The sequence below is a fragment of the Lepidochelys kempii genome, chromosome 12, assembly GCF_965140265.1.
Source record: "Lepidochelys kempii isolate rLepKem1 chromosome 12, rLepKem1.hap2, whole genome shotgun sequence".
In the NCBI taxonomy this organism is placed as follows: Eukaryota; Metazoa; Chordata; order Testudines; family Cheloniidae; genus Lepidochelys; species Lepidochelys kempii.
The window spans coordinates 37,859,672-37,876,269 of NC_133267.1; the positions used below are offsets into that span (position 1 = coordinate 37,859,672).

The 16,598-nt window shown below is 41.7% G+C and overlaps 1 protein-coding gene across 8 annotated transcripts in view; it reads left to right on the forward strand.

Moving 5' to 3' along the window:
- The window catches only part of BANP (BTG3 associated nuclear protein), a 244,583-nt gene that overhangs the window by 101,599 nt on the left and 126,386 nt on the right, over positions 1 to 16,598 (forward strand). For all 8 annotated transcript variants that reach the window (XR_012154540.1, XM_073308163.1, XM_073308162.1 and 5 more), the window contains exon 7: positions 1,530 to 1,769. Coding sequence is in view for 7 of the 8 variants with exons in the window: in XM_073308163.1 (XP_073164264.1) it covers positions 1,530 to 1,769 (240 nt within the window). In the remaining variant the exon portion in view is untranslated. The remainder of the gene's footprint in view (positions 1 to 1,529; positions 1,770 to 16,598) is intronic.

Consider the following 16,598-nt stretch of genomic DNA (forward strand, 5'->3'; position numbering starts at 1 on the left):
CAATAGCTGGAAATAAAGATCATGCTTTTTCAGGGGTCACATAAGCCTATTTACCTTGAAAAGTGCTCATTCATCTAAACTTTTTCATGGTTAGCAGATGAATAGGATGATTATGAAAAACAGACATTTGTGACTTTGTGTATACCATAATACTTCACTACATACATGTCTTTAAAAAATAAATCCTATAGTTAAAAGATCTGTTTCATATTCATATCGCTTTCTGAAGATGTGTAAAAAAGCAATACAAGTGCTAGCATGGCATGAATGAATGGCATGAATCCCAACTCAGTCTCTTTTATGCGTTTTACCCCACTAAGCTGTGCGAACATTGAAATTAAATCCAAACAGTCTGTGTCAGTCATTATTGAAATGTTAGGCTTGACCACTGGGTTATTCCCCATATATTGTCAAGATTGTTACAGGAAATTTCATTTTAACTGGAACGAGCAAACAGCCTGGCTTAGCATCTCATCCAAAGGGACTGTACATTTCCTTGCAGCTGCATCCCACACTCCAGGTGTGACTCTGGTGTCCACACTGAACTTGAGTTCAATTTCTGATTTGTGGCTTGAATCCACAGACTTCTGGCACTGCCAACAAAATTTAATTTCCATTACGAATTCAGTGCTTCCCTTAGCTTAAAATGAGTATTTATTTTCCCAAACCATGAGAGGCCAGAGCAAGAGGAAAATCCACGGTCTTCTATTCAGGTATAGTGCTGGCAGCCAGTATAATGAATACATATTCTTCTGCTAATGACCTCACCCTTGACCAGGAGGAAAGAGACACTAGAGAGATGAATGGTGATTCATGCTCAGTGCTGGGGCTGGTCCTTTGGTAAATGACGTGTTTAGGAAATAATGCAGACTACCGTTCAGTAAGTCTGAAACAAAACAAAAAGTTTAATTTGAGATCTTCAGCTACAGTTGAGTGATTGTCCTTGGTAAACCCCTTAAGTAATTAATCAAGGAAATTACCCCTCATCACTAATTATTTATTTTCTCAACTTGTCAGCCTTGCTTAAGCTCATCTTGTTGCATTGCTTAAGGGGAAAATTGTGATTCAAATTTGTGAGGTTGGAGGGACAAGGCTTACCAGAAAAGTGGCTCACTCTAAGATATCAGCTTCCTTACCCCACAGACTTGCCCTTATCCTTATTTTGAGGGGGCTGAATGAGCACGACTAAAGGTCAGAAGATTTTCTGTGTTCTTTTGCTCATTGGCCTCTCTTCAGAGACTGTTTAATTTCATTTGTGAGTTGGACATCTGGACCAAGACCAATTGCTCATTTTTTGGAGGCCACAGAACAGCTGTTCATGGTAACCACTTTTGGTCACTGCTGATGTGAGTTGGATAAACACTCTTTATCCATTACAAATCTTGTGAGCCAGCCAGTCACTATGAGCTTTGAAATAAGTTAAGGGAGAACATAAAGAAAATGGGAAGAGCTGATGATATTTATACATTTTAAATATAACTGTTGCAGCCTGTGCCATCACTTAGAATTTCCTCGTTCTCTGTTTTTAGAGGATTACCCCAATGGGACATGGCTTGGAGATGAAAACAATCCTGAGATGCGAGTCCGTTGCCCCATCACCCCAGCTGACATGCTGCATATCAGCACCAACTGCCGCACAGCTGAGAAGATGGCACTGACGTTGCTAGATTACCTCTTCCACCGGGAAATTCAGGCTATCTCCAACCTTTCAGGGCAAGGGAAGCATGGGAAGAAGCAGCTTGATCCTCTCATGATTTATGGTATTCGCTGTGAGTATAACCCGGAAGTTTCTGATCTTGTGCTGTATAGAGAGATTTCCATCTGCTTTGTCTGACAATTGAGAGCAAAAGAGAAAAGCAGAGCGAAATCTTTAGAACCAAGTGTTCTAAAATGTTCATGCACATTCCTTTTTTGGTTTATTTGTCTCAATATTTTTGGGGAGGCCTTCTCAGTATTGGCTAATGTTATAACCTGCTCAGGTATTTGTATGCATCTCTTGACTCCAATCCTGCCTCTCCTTCTCCTGCTCTCTAGTCTTCTCCCTCCCCCCTCAAAAAACCCCCACAACAACCCATAGTAATTAAAATGTCCTTTGGACATCACACATTAGATACAATGTTCATTGCCCTTTACTGAAATAAGAGTGGGGCCCATTTTATTTATCCTGGTGCCATCTATCTCTCCAATTTATTTAGTCTAATCTCTGTATGAATAACCCTTCCATTGCTGTGGCACCTATGTGCTGTCATTAATTTAGCTAATTACCTCCACTTGCTTGTTGCTCAGATATTTCATTATCTGCTCCATGCTCTGTATTTTTTTGTGGTTCCATTTTGAATCTCACTATAGGAAGTACAATCCCTGAAAGATGATTGGCTGACCTGGTGACATTATTTTAGCCAGCAGCCCAAGCCTAGAAATATGGTCAGGCAGGTCATGCATCAGTCTGACCAACTCCTCCTTTACTCTACAGTTATTTTGGTCTGCACATTTATTTTTAAATAATACATTTTTATGTGGCAAAGAGAGAGTAGCTCTAAAGAACTACAGCACATTATAACAAGTCATGGTCCAACTTCATTTTTCTAATATCTGCATTTTTTTGAAGTGTGGTTCTGCTCTTAAAAAGTAGCTTCATTATGTTACTTCTTGAGTTATTTTTGTATTTTATGCTCACCCCCCATGTAACACTGAGCATACTTTGCAAGGTTTTGATTTAACAGCAGACATTATCTTCCAAATAACTTGCTCTGCTCCCCTCCCCTCTATGGCACCAAACTAGCTAATCCTAGGGAAACCTCGCTAGCAAGCTAAGTGACAGTAGATTCCAGAACTTGCAGTCAGTGGAAGTCCTGGACAAAAAATGCATCATATTCAGAATGTATGTTCAGGCGTCAGCTCAGATGTATTTCCCGTCGGGTGAGTTGTAGACAATGCTCTGCCTCCCTGCTTCTGCCAACTCTCACTCTTCAGACAGACAGCTGAATGTAGGTGGCATGGTGGAACATAGAGGATGTTTGAAATTGCTTCTACTGTGGTGTTGAAGTGTGTATTGCACAGTCTTCTTCCAAAGAGCTGGGCTGAGACTGTCCATTTATGTTGGGCCCAATCCTTTTCTCACTGAAATAATTGAAAACACTTGTCTTGACTTCACTGATAGCAGGATTAGGCCAATTATCTTATTTAGAAACATGTTGTCGGTATAGCTCTTATGCTGCTGTAGTGTAGGAGGCAGGTTGGGTCAGTCCTTAGAAACACCGCATCCAAACTACAATGCTTCTTTCCATTTACTGTGGTCAGAAGCATAATGATAGGGTCTGGAAACATAGAGAATTGCAGGTTTTAAAGATTGTTGTTATATCATGACAGTTTTCATTGAGTTTCTCACAGCTCATGGTAAGCTGAGTAGAAAGACATTTATGGGGAATAGTCTTGGTGAATATTCAAACTCTGGGTTTGTTTTTTAAGTCATGAAAACATTAGAAGTAACATTAGAATTGTGCTCAGCTATCCCAAATGATCAAAATAAATTACATTCTGTCAGAGTTGGGTGTGTTTTTTGTTGCCGTTGCCACCAGACAGATGTTTTCTTAGCTTCTATTTATGGGAGGATCCTAAAGGACCAATTTAAATTAGTCTATGGTGGGTGTTTCCTAGAAATCTCTCAGGCTCTCTTTTTGGTTTAGGAAGCCACTCTGAGTTCAAACTAGTTCACAGGTACAGAGCATACCAGATGTAGCACATTTCTAGTTGAGAAATCCCAACCATGGTGGTAACTGAAATAATGAAAAAAATAATAATCAACTTGTTTTTGTTGGAAATATAGATACAGTTCACATTATCAAAATAATATGAGCTTGGATCTCAGTTTTGACCAACTGGAAACAAATGGGGAGTGTGGATTGTCTAGATGGTTAGGGTATAAATTCCAAGTGGAATAAACTCATTTTATTTTTTATCAGTATGTATCATTTCAAAGGGTGGACCTCACTCAAACTGAGATGAAGGAAATTGTAGCAGGCTCGCTGCAGTTCACACAAATGTTTCCCTACTTTAGGGAAAAGTTAAATACCATAAAGCATGTGGTTTCAAGATAGGAACTCTTAGGATGATAAAGAGTTCATATTGTTTCTCCTTGTCTAGATGAGTGTTAGAAGGCTATCACAGGCCTACAAACAGAGTTGCAATATATATTAGGGATATAGTTTTTTCTGTAGGTTTATAGGTAACCAAGACGTGGTGGGAGGTAGATTATGGTACATAAAGTGTCTAAAATGTTCTTAGACGTGTGATGGACAGCCTGACTGTGTGAGTAAGCAGTAGGCACCTTGCTGATATGACACTGTGGTTACTAGCAGCAGATTACTCAACCAATTGTTTGATGACAGCAGCCAAGTTGACTTTATAAGTATAGTTTACAGTTTACATTTCAGGCAAGGGAAACCTGCAAATGCCTTCTGAATAGCTGAAATTCTGACACAAGCCATAACACATATAGGGTACCTTTGCTATCCATACTGTCTAAAGCAGTGGTTTTCAAACTGGGGTACATGTACCCCTAGGAGTGTGTGAGCTCTTGTCAGGGGGTAAGTGAGAAAAATCCTGTAATGGTGGACAATGCATTTAATTTAGTAAGACATGGCAATCTAATCATAGATATATTATGACCCTATTTCAGATGCGGGTACATGGTAGACTACATTATTTGGAAAGGAGTATGCAGCCTAAAAAACTTTGAAAACCACTGATCTTAGGTATACAGAAATAGTAATGTTAACTTGGAATTATATGGGGAACCATTGAGCGACAATGAGCAACAGTCCTGATTGAAACGAGTTTTATAGGCAACAAACTTTGAATTATGCATTCCTGAAATTATTTTATGTAGTTCACCTACAGAGTATTACAGTGGGAATAAATTAATGTACCGGGATATTTTTGTGTGCAGTTATTATTTGGAATGCCAGCTAACTTTAATCTTAACAAAAAACCCCACCAATTAGAGCATGTTTGAATTTTTCTGAGGAATTCAATACTGCATCATTATATTTCTGCTATGGCAATGCAGAGTTACATGGAGAAAGTCTGTGGAAAGTGATTGCTAATGAGCCTGATAGCACTGTTCCTTCTTCAGGAAGGACTGAGTTTGGGAAGTACACTCCTAATGGCCTCATTTTGTTGATGATGTCACCTGACTACTGTGGTGGGGAACAGTGGGCTAAACTAGAAATATCCTGTTGAACTTGCTGCACTGTGGCCTATCATTGGTTCACTCTGTAAGAGAAAGCCTTCAAAGGCTTTCACAGTGTTGTTTGATCATGTATAAAATGCGTTGGTGGCTCTGTAAGGGCTAATAAGACCTACAGATAATTTTGTTCTTGCAAATTTTGGAGACCTCTTCAGATACTTATGTAGTGTAAATGGTACTTTTTAAAGTTACTGAATGTAACACTATTATTTTCACAAGTTTTTATAAGGCTAAATAGGTTTTATTTGAAAATTTGTTCATAAAAAAAAAACAAAAAAAAAAGCAGTGTGCTTGCAAAAAGTGCACATGCAACCCCCCAAATTTAGGTGCGCAAGTGGGATTATTGTAGCCCTAAGTGCTGTTCGTGTGTGCAATTACTGGATTTGTATATGCTAAGCAGGCTTTTGAAAATGAGGCTCCTTAAGTGAAAGTGTGTGATCATATTTTGGCAATATACGACTAAGCTGATATAATTTAAAAGGGAGATTCTTTGTAAAAGTAACCCTGATTGAAGTTAGGGGTACTTTACAGCATCTAAAACAGAGGTCTGTTGGCTCCACTCAGTGTCTAGACTAACATGTTGTCTTTGTTCTGCAACAAATCCCCATGCATCCAAAGAAGAATACACTCCCTAAATATAGACAGTTGCAAGAATACCCACATACAGTGTGTTTAGGGAATCTGAAAGTGATTTATGGTTAATGAGGCTTAAAATAACATAGCCAAGGCATCATAAAATTACTACAGCACTGAATAGGGGTATGGGTGCGGGTGTGGGATGTGGACCTTGGGAGGGAGTTTGGGTGTGGGAGGGCACTCATGGCTGGGGTTGGGGTGCGGGAGGAGGTGCGGGCTTCAGAAGGGATTTTGGGTGTGGGAGGGAGCTCAGGGCTGGGGTTGGCGTTGGGGTTGTGGTGTGGGCTCCAGGAGGGAGTTTGGGTGCAGGAGGGGACTCAGGCCTGGGCTGGGGGTTGGAGTGTGCGAGGAGGCACGGGGTGTGGACTCTGGGAGGGAGTTTGGGTGTGGGAGGGGGCTCAGGGCTGGGGTTGGAGTGCGGGAGGGGGTGTGGGCTCCGGAAGGGAGTTTGGGTGCAGGAGGGGGCTGAGGATGGTGCACGGGTTTGGAGTGCGGGAGGGTGTGCGGGCTCCAGAAGGGGGCTCAGGGGTGGAGCAGAATGTTCAGGTGCGGGCTCTAGGAGGGAGTTAGGGTGCGGGAGGGGGTTCCGACCTGCAGCGGGGTGGGGTGCAGGAGGAGGTTCAGGGTGTAAGCTCCAACTGAGCGGCACTTACCTCAGGTGGCTCCCTGTCGGCAGTGCAGCGGGGCTAAGGCAAGCTCCCTGCCTGCCCTGGCTCCGTGTGGATCCCAGAAGTGGCTAGCATATCCAGCTCCTAGGCACAGGGGGGCCAGGCGACTCTATGCAATTCGCACTGCCCACACAGGCGCTGTCCCTGCGGTTCCCATTGGCCTCGGTTCCTGGACATGCCGGCTGCTTCCAGGAGCCGCGGGGAGCCAGGGCAGGCAGGGAGGCTGCCTTAGCCCCACTGTGCTGCTGACCGGACTTTTAACAGCCCAGTCAGCGATGCTGACCAGAGCCGCCAAGGTCCCTTTTCGAGTGGGTGTTCCGGTTGAAAACCGAATGTCTAGCAACGCTAGTAATAATTCATAAACTCCCAGGGTGAAACCCTGTTCCTATTGAAGTCAGTGGTAAAACTCCCATTGACTTCAGTGTGGCCAGGATTTCATTCCTACAGTTTATCAATGATGCACTGAAAGAAATGCTAAGCTCTGCAGTGCCATATTCTCTTGGCCTCACCAGTCTGTAGGCCAGCTGTCTTTTATTGCTGATGTGTTGTTCCATAAACTCCAAGAAAAACTAAGTACAGCAGTAGGGTGGGAACTGAATCATATCATTGTCCTCAATATGCAGTTTGCTGCTGCTCCGTGCAGTAATACTGTGCTGCGTTTATTTTAAACTTACATGAAGATCTAATGTCATCAGTTAAGCATATGCCAATCATAGCTAGCAAGTTCAGGTCATCATGGAGATCTTTTTGTTCAAGTTTCATCTTCCAGTTTATCAGTGGAATGCTTTTCCTCCCTTTCTTTTTCTGGGGAAAAAAATAGCCAACCAAATCTGTATTTAATAGAAAATATTTTGAAAAATATAGCATGCAGAAGCTACTTTTTCCCAAATGAAGGCATGTATGTTTATTAAAAATTCTTGATATATTGCATAAGTTCTGCCATAACAGAAAGGCAGAGTTTATCTTTGGAGGTATATATTTTCATTTAATTGTTTGTGGGGTGACAGTGGTAGTGGAGAAAAAGTTTTGGGCAAGTAACCAGAACAGTTTAAATATACTATGGCTTTAAGTAGCTCATTACTTCAGCCCTACCAAAAATGTAGGGATTTTCTGGTGAAACATGATCTAAGAATGTCAGCAGTTAGGACTTTCTTTATTGTAACTGAAAATGTAGGCTTAGCTCTTATGCAGTTTTATGACAGCATCTGCAAACGTGCTTTTTTTTAAAAAACAAAACAAAACCAAACCCTAATTTTTTACTGTAGAAAGCGAGAAATGCAATAAAATGATGGATTGCTGAATTGCTTTACTTGTGATCTTAGAAAATACTATAAAAGAGGGAATTTGTTGTTGGTGATGAGCACTAGTGGAGTAGTAGTAGTGCCTTTATAAGTCACTTTCAATATTTCACAGTTCTTTTAAATTATCAAACAATATAGATAAAGCTGTTAAATGTTAGTTACTGCCTGAATGTGAAAAAGACTTGAGGTTTTGCAATTTTCTAATAATTTTCACATTAGCAAACAAGATAGCTATGAAAAAAATTCTATCATAAAATCCTCTCTCTTCTAGCTTGTAACTTTCTGGAAAATTTCTCTGTGTAGAAAGTTTAAGCAAAATCTACGCAGCCTTTTTCAAGTTCTTTCTGAAAAGAAGTAGAAACTAAATCTGAAAAATGATGAGCAATACCAATGTCGGAAGTAAGGGCATTAGATTAAAAATGTCTGTGTAATTCTGCAGAGAACTTAGTACTGTTCTGCTGAATGTTGCCCTCAGCCTATTACAGCACAAACTGTTGCTGACTTCAGTTCATGGATTAACGTTATTTCATCTTGAATACATCTGTGTAGAGATGTTTAAAATAGCATAGATCTACTGCTAAAATTGAAAACACAGATTATGTGACACTATCAAAATATATGTAGGAAAACAGGCTTCCACATTTTTCATATTATGTTAAAGTCCATCTGAGAATGTCTGATTCAGAGCTATGCTATAAAATGTCTTTTCTTTTTCACTTGGTATGTGGCTGTTAAATTTTTTTGTTTAGGAAGGTCACAATCATACTATAGGAAGAGACTTGGTTACCAAAGTTTAGTCCTTTTGTAGGTCATACTTCTAATACTGGTGAAAGTAGATCTGTCTTTCTTAGTGACCAGATTAGCTCAAAGAGTTGTAAACATAGTGCCTGATAGAAAAATGAACTATAGGTTTGTCTGGTCCAGGAGAACTAGTGTGAATAGCTTAAATAGAATTAAACACCTTACTCCTTTACAAAATTCATTAACGTGACCTTTCTTCTCATGATGCAGAGGCAGATCACCCAAATCTTTGTATTAGGAAATGCATTTGATTCGTGCCTGATTGTGTAATTTGTGCCAGTCTGACCGGTGTATGTGTATAGACATTCATTCACATAACCCAAATATATGTTACAAGTTGTGCTGGTCTGAGCAGCTCATAAAATAAAAATGTATCCTGCCCCAGCTTGCTAGGCCATCCAGTGTGTGGAGAGGCCCTGCAGGTGAATTGTGTGCCAACTGCTTTTGAGAAAAACTGAGCTGTAGCCAATGAACTACACCAATCACTGGACAAAAACTCTGCAGAGGAGAGCACAATGGGCTGAAGCAACTACTAAAACACTAGATGGCTATGTATAAGTGTTCTGCTGCATGAAATGGGGACATCTTCGCTTCTAGCCACCTGCATAATTACCCCCACCAAACCTCTTTACTTGGGCATTGCACAGTTTACAGAGACCTCAAGATGGGAATCTTATAAAAGTGAGGGAAGTGATCAAAGTGATTCCATGTACTGGGATTTTTTTGTTATTTTTTGGCCTTCTCAGGAAATATATTTGAGTATTATAAGCTGTGCATGTGAAGTCGAATATCCAGTTCTATGACTGAGGAGGCTACCCTTTAAATATTAGCATCTTGACTGGGCAACAAGTTGTCATTTAAAATACACAGATCACTATTAATTTATTGTGTCAGCTTCAGCCTCTCTCTTTCTGAGGATTTTGGTCTTAACAATAACGTAAGTCACAAATGTTCCACAGGTCAATTTCATCTTCAGTGGACACTGACCCCATGTAATATCAGAGGAGGAGCAATAGAAAGTGCTGCATTCACAGACCATAAGCCCTAGTACCACTGTGCCAATGTGACTGCTTTATAGGTTACTGCTAGTAGTTGCCATTATTATAATTATTTAATAAAGGGCTATCAAACTTAATTTATAAAATAACAGAAATAGAAAAGATCCCTAACCATTCTCCCTTAGACCTTCTCTTTACTCTCCCATCTTTTTTATGGTTTTTTGCACCCTTTAATTTTTTCCCCTCACCTCTATTTTTATGTTGTCCTTCCCTTTCCATGATTCTGCACTGCACCATGTGTGATGTCTGGACACTGATTCTATGCATTGGATCGGTCTCTGTAGTAGGATGGAATATAACCACAAATAGAGTTTAAAAGCGTTTCGACCAGATAAAACAAATGTAGCCACAAGTCTTTCGTGGGCCCAACACCTGGAGCCGTGCATACGGCACTTGGATTCCATCAGGAGAGGTAGAAACTCAAGCCGTTCTCATTTTGTTTAATATCTTGTTCTAATAAAATCCTCATTAGAGAGCTTAAATGACTCATAGAGCAATCTGTATTTTCATGCCAGATGAACTGTGTAGGGTTATGTAGATGTGAGATAAACTAAAAATCTTGCTCTTTAAAGAGGGTGGGTACTTTAACTGGGGTGGGTTAATACTGTAGGGAGCCCACTGTAGAAGGCCATATCAATTTTGTTTTTAAAAACATCCATCACACTGATTTCATCCGATCCTTAATTCCAAGACAACTGGCAAACTAAAGAGAGTGGGTCCCTATTTCATACTTAAGTTCATAGCTGGGGTATTAGGGAGAATAATAAAGGAGTATTGGAAAAACAACAGTCCAGTGAAAAGATTGGGTACAATTCAAATCCACAGTTTTTATATCTAGGCTCCATTACTTAGGATACATTTTGATGTGATTTCTCCTTTCTTCAACCCGTGGCAATGACTGATCGTTCCTTATTAGCCTCCTGCCTTACTAACAACCCTCTAATGGCTGGCACTACAGTAGAACCGCAGAGTTACGAACTCCAGAGTTATGAACTGGCTGGTCAACCACACACCTCATCTGGAACTGGAAGTATGCAATCAGGCAGCAGCAGAGCCGGAAAAAAAAAAAAAAAAAGAAATACAGCACAGTGTTAAATGTATACTAATAAAAAAAGTAAAGGGAAAGTATTTGACAAGGTAAGGCAACTGTTTCTGTGCTTGTTTCATTTAAATTAAGGTGGTTAAAAGCAGCATTTGTCTTCTGCACAGTAAAGTTTCAAAGCTGTATTAAGTCAACGTTCAGCTGTAAACTTTTGAAAGAACCGCCATAACGTTTTGTTCAGAGTTATGAATATTTCAGAGTAATGAACAACCTCCATTCCTGAGGTGTTTGTAACTCTGAGGTTCTGCTGTATATAGTATGTGGACATACATAAGGGGCCAAAGTAGGTTTGGACGTGGTACTTTAACTACAGTCAGTTTACTGAGCAGAAATAAACCTGGCAAAAAGGAACAAAGAAATAAAAGATGCACACTTTCTTTTACCAATAACCTTTCCTGTGTTCTAGAGTAGCCCTTTGAATTCAGTCTCTCAAGACTGTGTAATGCAACAAGTGCAGGCAGGAATTGATGTGGATCCAGATGTGGTGCCTCAGGATAACCTTTATGTCTCCCACTGATGTGCGTTGCCTTCAAATATTGTAGTCTCATATTACAGCTACTAGTTTCCCCATATGTCTTGCTCTTAAAGGTGCCACACACAGTAATAATAGTGTGTTTTGTGAGTCTCCGTCTATGCCAGACTCACAGAGTATCTGAATCTGTTACAGCCCCAGCTATAGGGCGTGCGTGTCTGCACTGGTGAGCTGTTTTTAAGGCAGTGGGAAGTGCTTTTAGTGAAAGATTTCTTCTACCAGTAATGCTTTGATCTATGTCTGTTTGAAGACCCACCATTACTTCTGCCTGCCCCCTTCATAGCTTTTGCTGTTGTCAGATACCATAGTCTATCTCTATGGCTGTCAATGTGTTAGGTCATGGCTTTGAGGTAGGGCAGTGCTATTATCTCCATTTTACAGACAGGGGAACTGAGGCACAGAGAGATTAAGGGTTATACAGGAAGTATATGGCAGACGGGGAATTGAACCAGGTCTCCTGAGTCCTAGGTGAGTGCCCTAATGACCACTGCTCTGGTCTCCCTGTCTAACGAACCAGCTCCTTTTGATAGCCTCACAGCACCTGAATCATGGTTCACTCTTGGGTCATGCTCTATGGATTCCCAGTTAGTAGTGGTATTTACTACAAAGGAGGACTTGAAAACAAAGGAACAAGGAGGTGGAGGCAATGATGGCCTTCTCAAATGGAGGAGAGTGCTGGTTAGCTTAGAGCCATCCAACAGATCTTTAAAGAGAAAGAGAAGAGGCACATCTTTATGTTGCCTCTTACCCCCAAACAAATTCCATTATTTTTTGTAGAGTGTCTCAGGGAAGGGGGCTGATGCCACAATGCTGCTTTTTACAAACACATCCCATTCCTTATAAGGAGCTGCAGAAGTGTTGCTTCAGTTCCAAATGGCTCCTCCTTTGTAAATCAGTTAAATGCTGCCACATGGAGGGACGTGATAACCCTTTTTTGGGCTAGGCAAGAATATATGAAAGCATATCAAGTTTATCTCAGCACCACAGTTCTAATAAATGGCACCAGTGCTGGCGTCTGCTTATAGATTTGATCTGAAATACTGTAATTTTATATTGGCTGGTGTTCTCCTCATTTACTTTTCCTGGACAGTTACTGTTTAATAAACTGAAATTAAGGCAGCAATTTCAAGAAATAAATTATTGGCAATGTTTTTTTCTCCCTTTCCCTGTTATTTTTCATTACACTAACGGTGAATTTATTTTCCACATCTGAACACAACTGTTTAGCCAGTCAGTCATGAACATATCTTTTAGCTTGATTGCGCATAATATGCTATCAAGAAGCCATCCGTTCATCGACTTATAGAAACTAGAGATGGAAAAGACCTCTACTGTTTTAGGTCATCTACACCCTCCATTTCCAGCCAATGCAGGATTGTTCCATACCATCTGTTCCGACTCCAGTACTTTGGTCAGTCTAGTTCTAAATATCTCAAGTGCAGGAACTTCCCCCACAGTTCTGCTGGGAGGCTGCTCCTGTTGTAAAAGGCTTCAAACTAGGTTATGAACCTAAAGATAGTTCAGGTTTAGTCCCCCATCCCCCCTCAGATTTTGCGTGTCACTCATGCATGTACAAGATCAGTTTACAGCAGGGGGAACAAAGACTATTTAGGAAACGCTGATGCCTTTAAACATGAGAATTGGTGCTGCACCTGGATGGCTGAGCTGAAGAGAAGGAGGAGGAGAGTGCTCTTTTTTTTTTAAAATGAAATCCAGGAAGCTCTTGCATTTTTTTTAAGCCCTTGTGTGCAACCCCCTCCTTCACTGCTCTTTGCCCACTGCATACTTGCCATCTCTAATTAACAATATGTAATGTGTTGCATCCAAAGAGCTTCTTTACTATACTGTGAATCTATCCATAGCCACAAAATTACAGATGGAATGGAAGTGTGTTTGTATCACAGTTCTAATCACTAATTGCTTTGCGTTAATTCTTCCATATGTAGAACTTTTCTAGGGTAATGACTATTTGCCTGTTTATTTAGAATGCAGGACAGTTATTAGAGTAAGGGAGTGGCAATGTTGCTTTAGAGTAGTGGTCTCCAACCTTTTTTACGACCAAGATCACTTTTTGAATTTAAGTGCAACCCAGGATCTACCCTGCTCCTTCCCTGAAGCCCCACCCACTCCATTCTCCCCCCTCCCCCCTGCTCTCCCTCACCAACTTTCACGGGGCTGGGGCAGGGGGTTGGGGTTAGGGAGGGGATGCGGGCTCTGGGCTGGGGCAGAGGGGTTTGGAGTGTGGGAAGTGGCTCCGGGCTGAGCCTGGGGCTGGGGGTTGGGGTGCGGGATGGGGGCTCTGAGTGCAAGCTCTGGGAGGGAGTTTAGGTTCGGGGGGGAGGGGCCTCCGGGCTGGGGCACAGTGTGGGGGTGCAGGAGGGGGTGCAGGCTCTGGGAGGGGGTCAGGGCTGGATGGGGTAGTGGGTATGGGGTACAGGAGGGGGCATGGGGTGCTGGCTCTGGGAGGGGCTCAAGGCTGGGGCAGAAGTTTGGGATGCAGGAGGGGGTATGGGGTGCTGGCTCTGGGAGGGGCTCAAGGCTGGGGCAGGAGTTTGGGATGCAGGAGGGGGTATGGGGTGCTGACTCCGGGAGGGGGCTCAGGGCTGGGGGTTGGGGTGAGGGCTCCCACCAGGCGGCACTTACCTTGGGTGGCTCCTAGTTGTCGGCACAGCAGGGCTAAGGCAGGCTCCCTGCCTGCCCCGGCCACATGTTGCTCACAGAAGGGGCCAACGTGCCCCTGTGACTCCTGGGGAAGGCACTTGGCTCCACACACTGCCCTTCTCTGCAGACACTGCCCCCGCAGTTCCCATGGGCCGCAGTTCCCTGTTCCTGGCCAATGGGAGCTGCGGGAGCAGTGCTTGCAAGCAGGAGCCGCGCGTGGAGACCCCTGCCCTCCCTCCTCCCCCTGGGGCTGTCGGGGTGTGCTGGCCCCTTCCGGGAGCAGCATGGGGCCAGGGCAGGCAGGCAGCCTTCCTTAGAGGCAACCCTGCGGCACCACCGGCTTTTAGCAGCCGGAGATCGCGATCGACTGCTTTAGGGCATGATTCTGAGATGTGCTTAGGACTCTCAACCCTCATTGACTTCAGTGGGAGCTGGTGTTTACTCACTATTTCTTTGGCTCAGGCCCTGAATAAGCAAAGTATCCTCACAGTGCTGAATGGATTTCTGGACAAGAAACCTTTCCTTAACTATCAAAGGCCTTGTAAATTATGGAACAATATTTTTATCACAGGGTTTAGAAGACAGAAAGCGTCTGAAAAGATTTAATCCCTATTGTCATGGTGAGAGGAAAAGCTGTCCAGCCACTGAATACAGTTTGTTCAGTTGTGCAAGAATTAATGTACATCTCATATGGAAAATGCATTGCTTCATGCAAGAAAAGTTATGATTTCTTGAAACTCATAGCCATTCCTCTCAGGCTTGGAAACCTACACATTTCCTTTTTGTTTGTTTTTTGTTTTGAAAGGGTTAAACAGTGAACAATGGAGATGCCAAAGGCTGATAGTTCCACTGGTGGTAAAATGTAAATAAATTCATACAGTGTTCAGATTTCTGTCATGCCAGACCTTTCCAAACCCACAAGCTCCTTCGGAAGGGGAGAAATTTTCGTTGTTGATTCATAAGTTAGTTTTTCTTGGCGGCACATATGGTGGCTTTTGCCATCCAGATGGAATTTTGAGACACTGTGGAAAGGGCTTATGTAACAGGATGTCTCAGAAAGGATTTTAAATTATATATATTTTAAAGTGACAGACCTACATTTTTCCATCAGCTTTGCTGCACGTTGTGATATCAGACTAAATTGTGCTGCCTTTTCCAGCATAAACATAACTGTTTTTGTTAATTTATCTTTCAATATGTGGATATCAGAAACTGTATAGAGCATGACTGTTGGCAACAGCTCTTCAGAATCAGAAATATTTATTTTCACAAAGAAAGCACTGTCATTTCTGTTATAGGTGATTCCTCCTACTTAAACATCAGGCTTTAATTTCAAACTGTGGATTGCCCCACACAGCTGTAAAGTCATCAGTTATTTAGTTTTGTTCCAAGGCAAAACAAAATTACATTTGAGGAACTCTGGGGATCTGTTTCTCCATAAAGATCAAATGCAGAAAATTAGCACTTACTCGCCCAGATCACAAATAGATGTTGTGATATTAGTACTTGCAGTTCAGTAAGGTAAATGTAATGACAGCACTTCGGGGGATGGCCTCCTTGAAGAATGCAAGTTCTGGCAGAGAGAGCTATGGTTACTCAATAAGGTGACAATATTTCCTTTTTGCTTGTTTGCTGTTTTAACAGAATATCTGGGGATGGCTAAGGCAAGCAACAGTTGAAGTCCCTTGTGATTCTTAACACTGTTTAAAAACCATTTTAGAGATGAAGACATTTTGAAGATCATTTTCAATCTACCATGAAAATGTTTATGAGCTATTCAGTAAAAGTGGCTTTGGTCTAATATTGTAATTACAATTTATCATTGTTTAGATATAGTATACTAGTGTACTATAGTGGTATACTTGGATGCAGATTTCAGGTAAAAATATATATTTGACAAAAGGAAATGAAATGTGAATCTTTTGTCCATTTAGAGGCAACTTCCATTGTGTGCCATGAATTCTTGGAGCTGCAAGACACATCAGAGCCTGTTTGTGCAGGATGCTGCAAAGGGAAGGGTAGATCTACATGATGGAAGGGAGGGAATTTTTGTGTTTTGTAGGGGATTAAGCTCTGTGGGCTCTTGGGCAAGTGAACTGCTATTTAGTTTTATTTTGGTTCTTGTAACTTTTGTTTGGGGCACCTCAAGCCTTGGATAGATGCTCCTTTTAATTTCTCTGTAAATCAAAATAAATCAATATATTTAAAAAAATTTAACCTATGTTACTAATGAAACCTTGATTCATTGGAAAATTTTTTAGAAACATTCCAACATATTGGGAGTAGTTGGTAGTTTGCCTTTGTTTTATGTTAGATTTTTTTAAAAATGTGGATGCTGGCTCTTTTAATGTGTTAATATGTGTCTGTGCAAGAGTCCAGCAGGAAATGGGCACCAGCATTCGAGTCCAGTGGCTTTGGTTTGTGGTGTTTTGTAGCATAATATACCACTGACAGTGCATTCTAGTCCAGAACTAGGTGCAACTGGCATTTCATCATTTTAAAGGGGGGAGGGAGAGGATTCCCATCTTGGGTTTCATTGCCGTCGCACCACCGCCCCCCCCCCCCGCCTTCCCACTTTTGCTTGTCTAGCT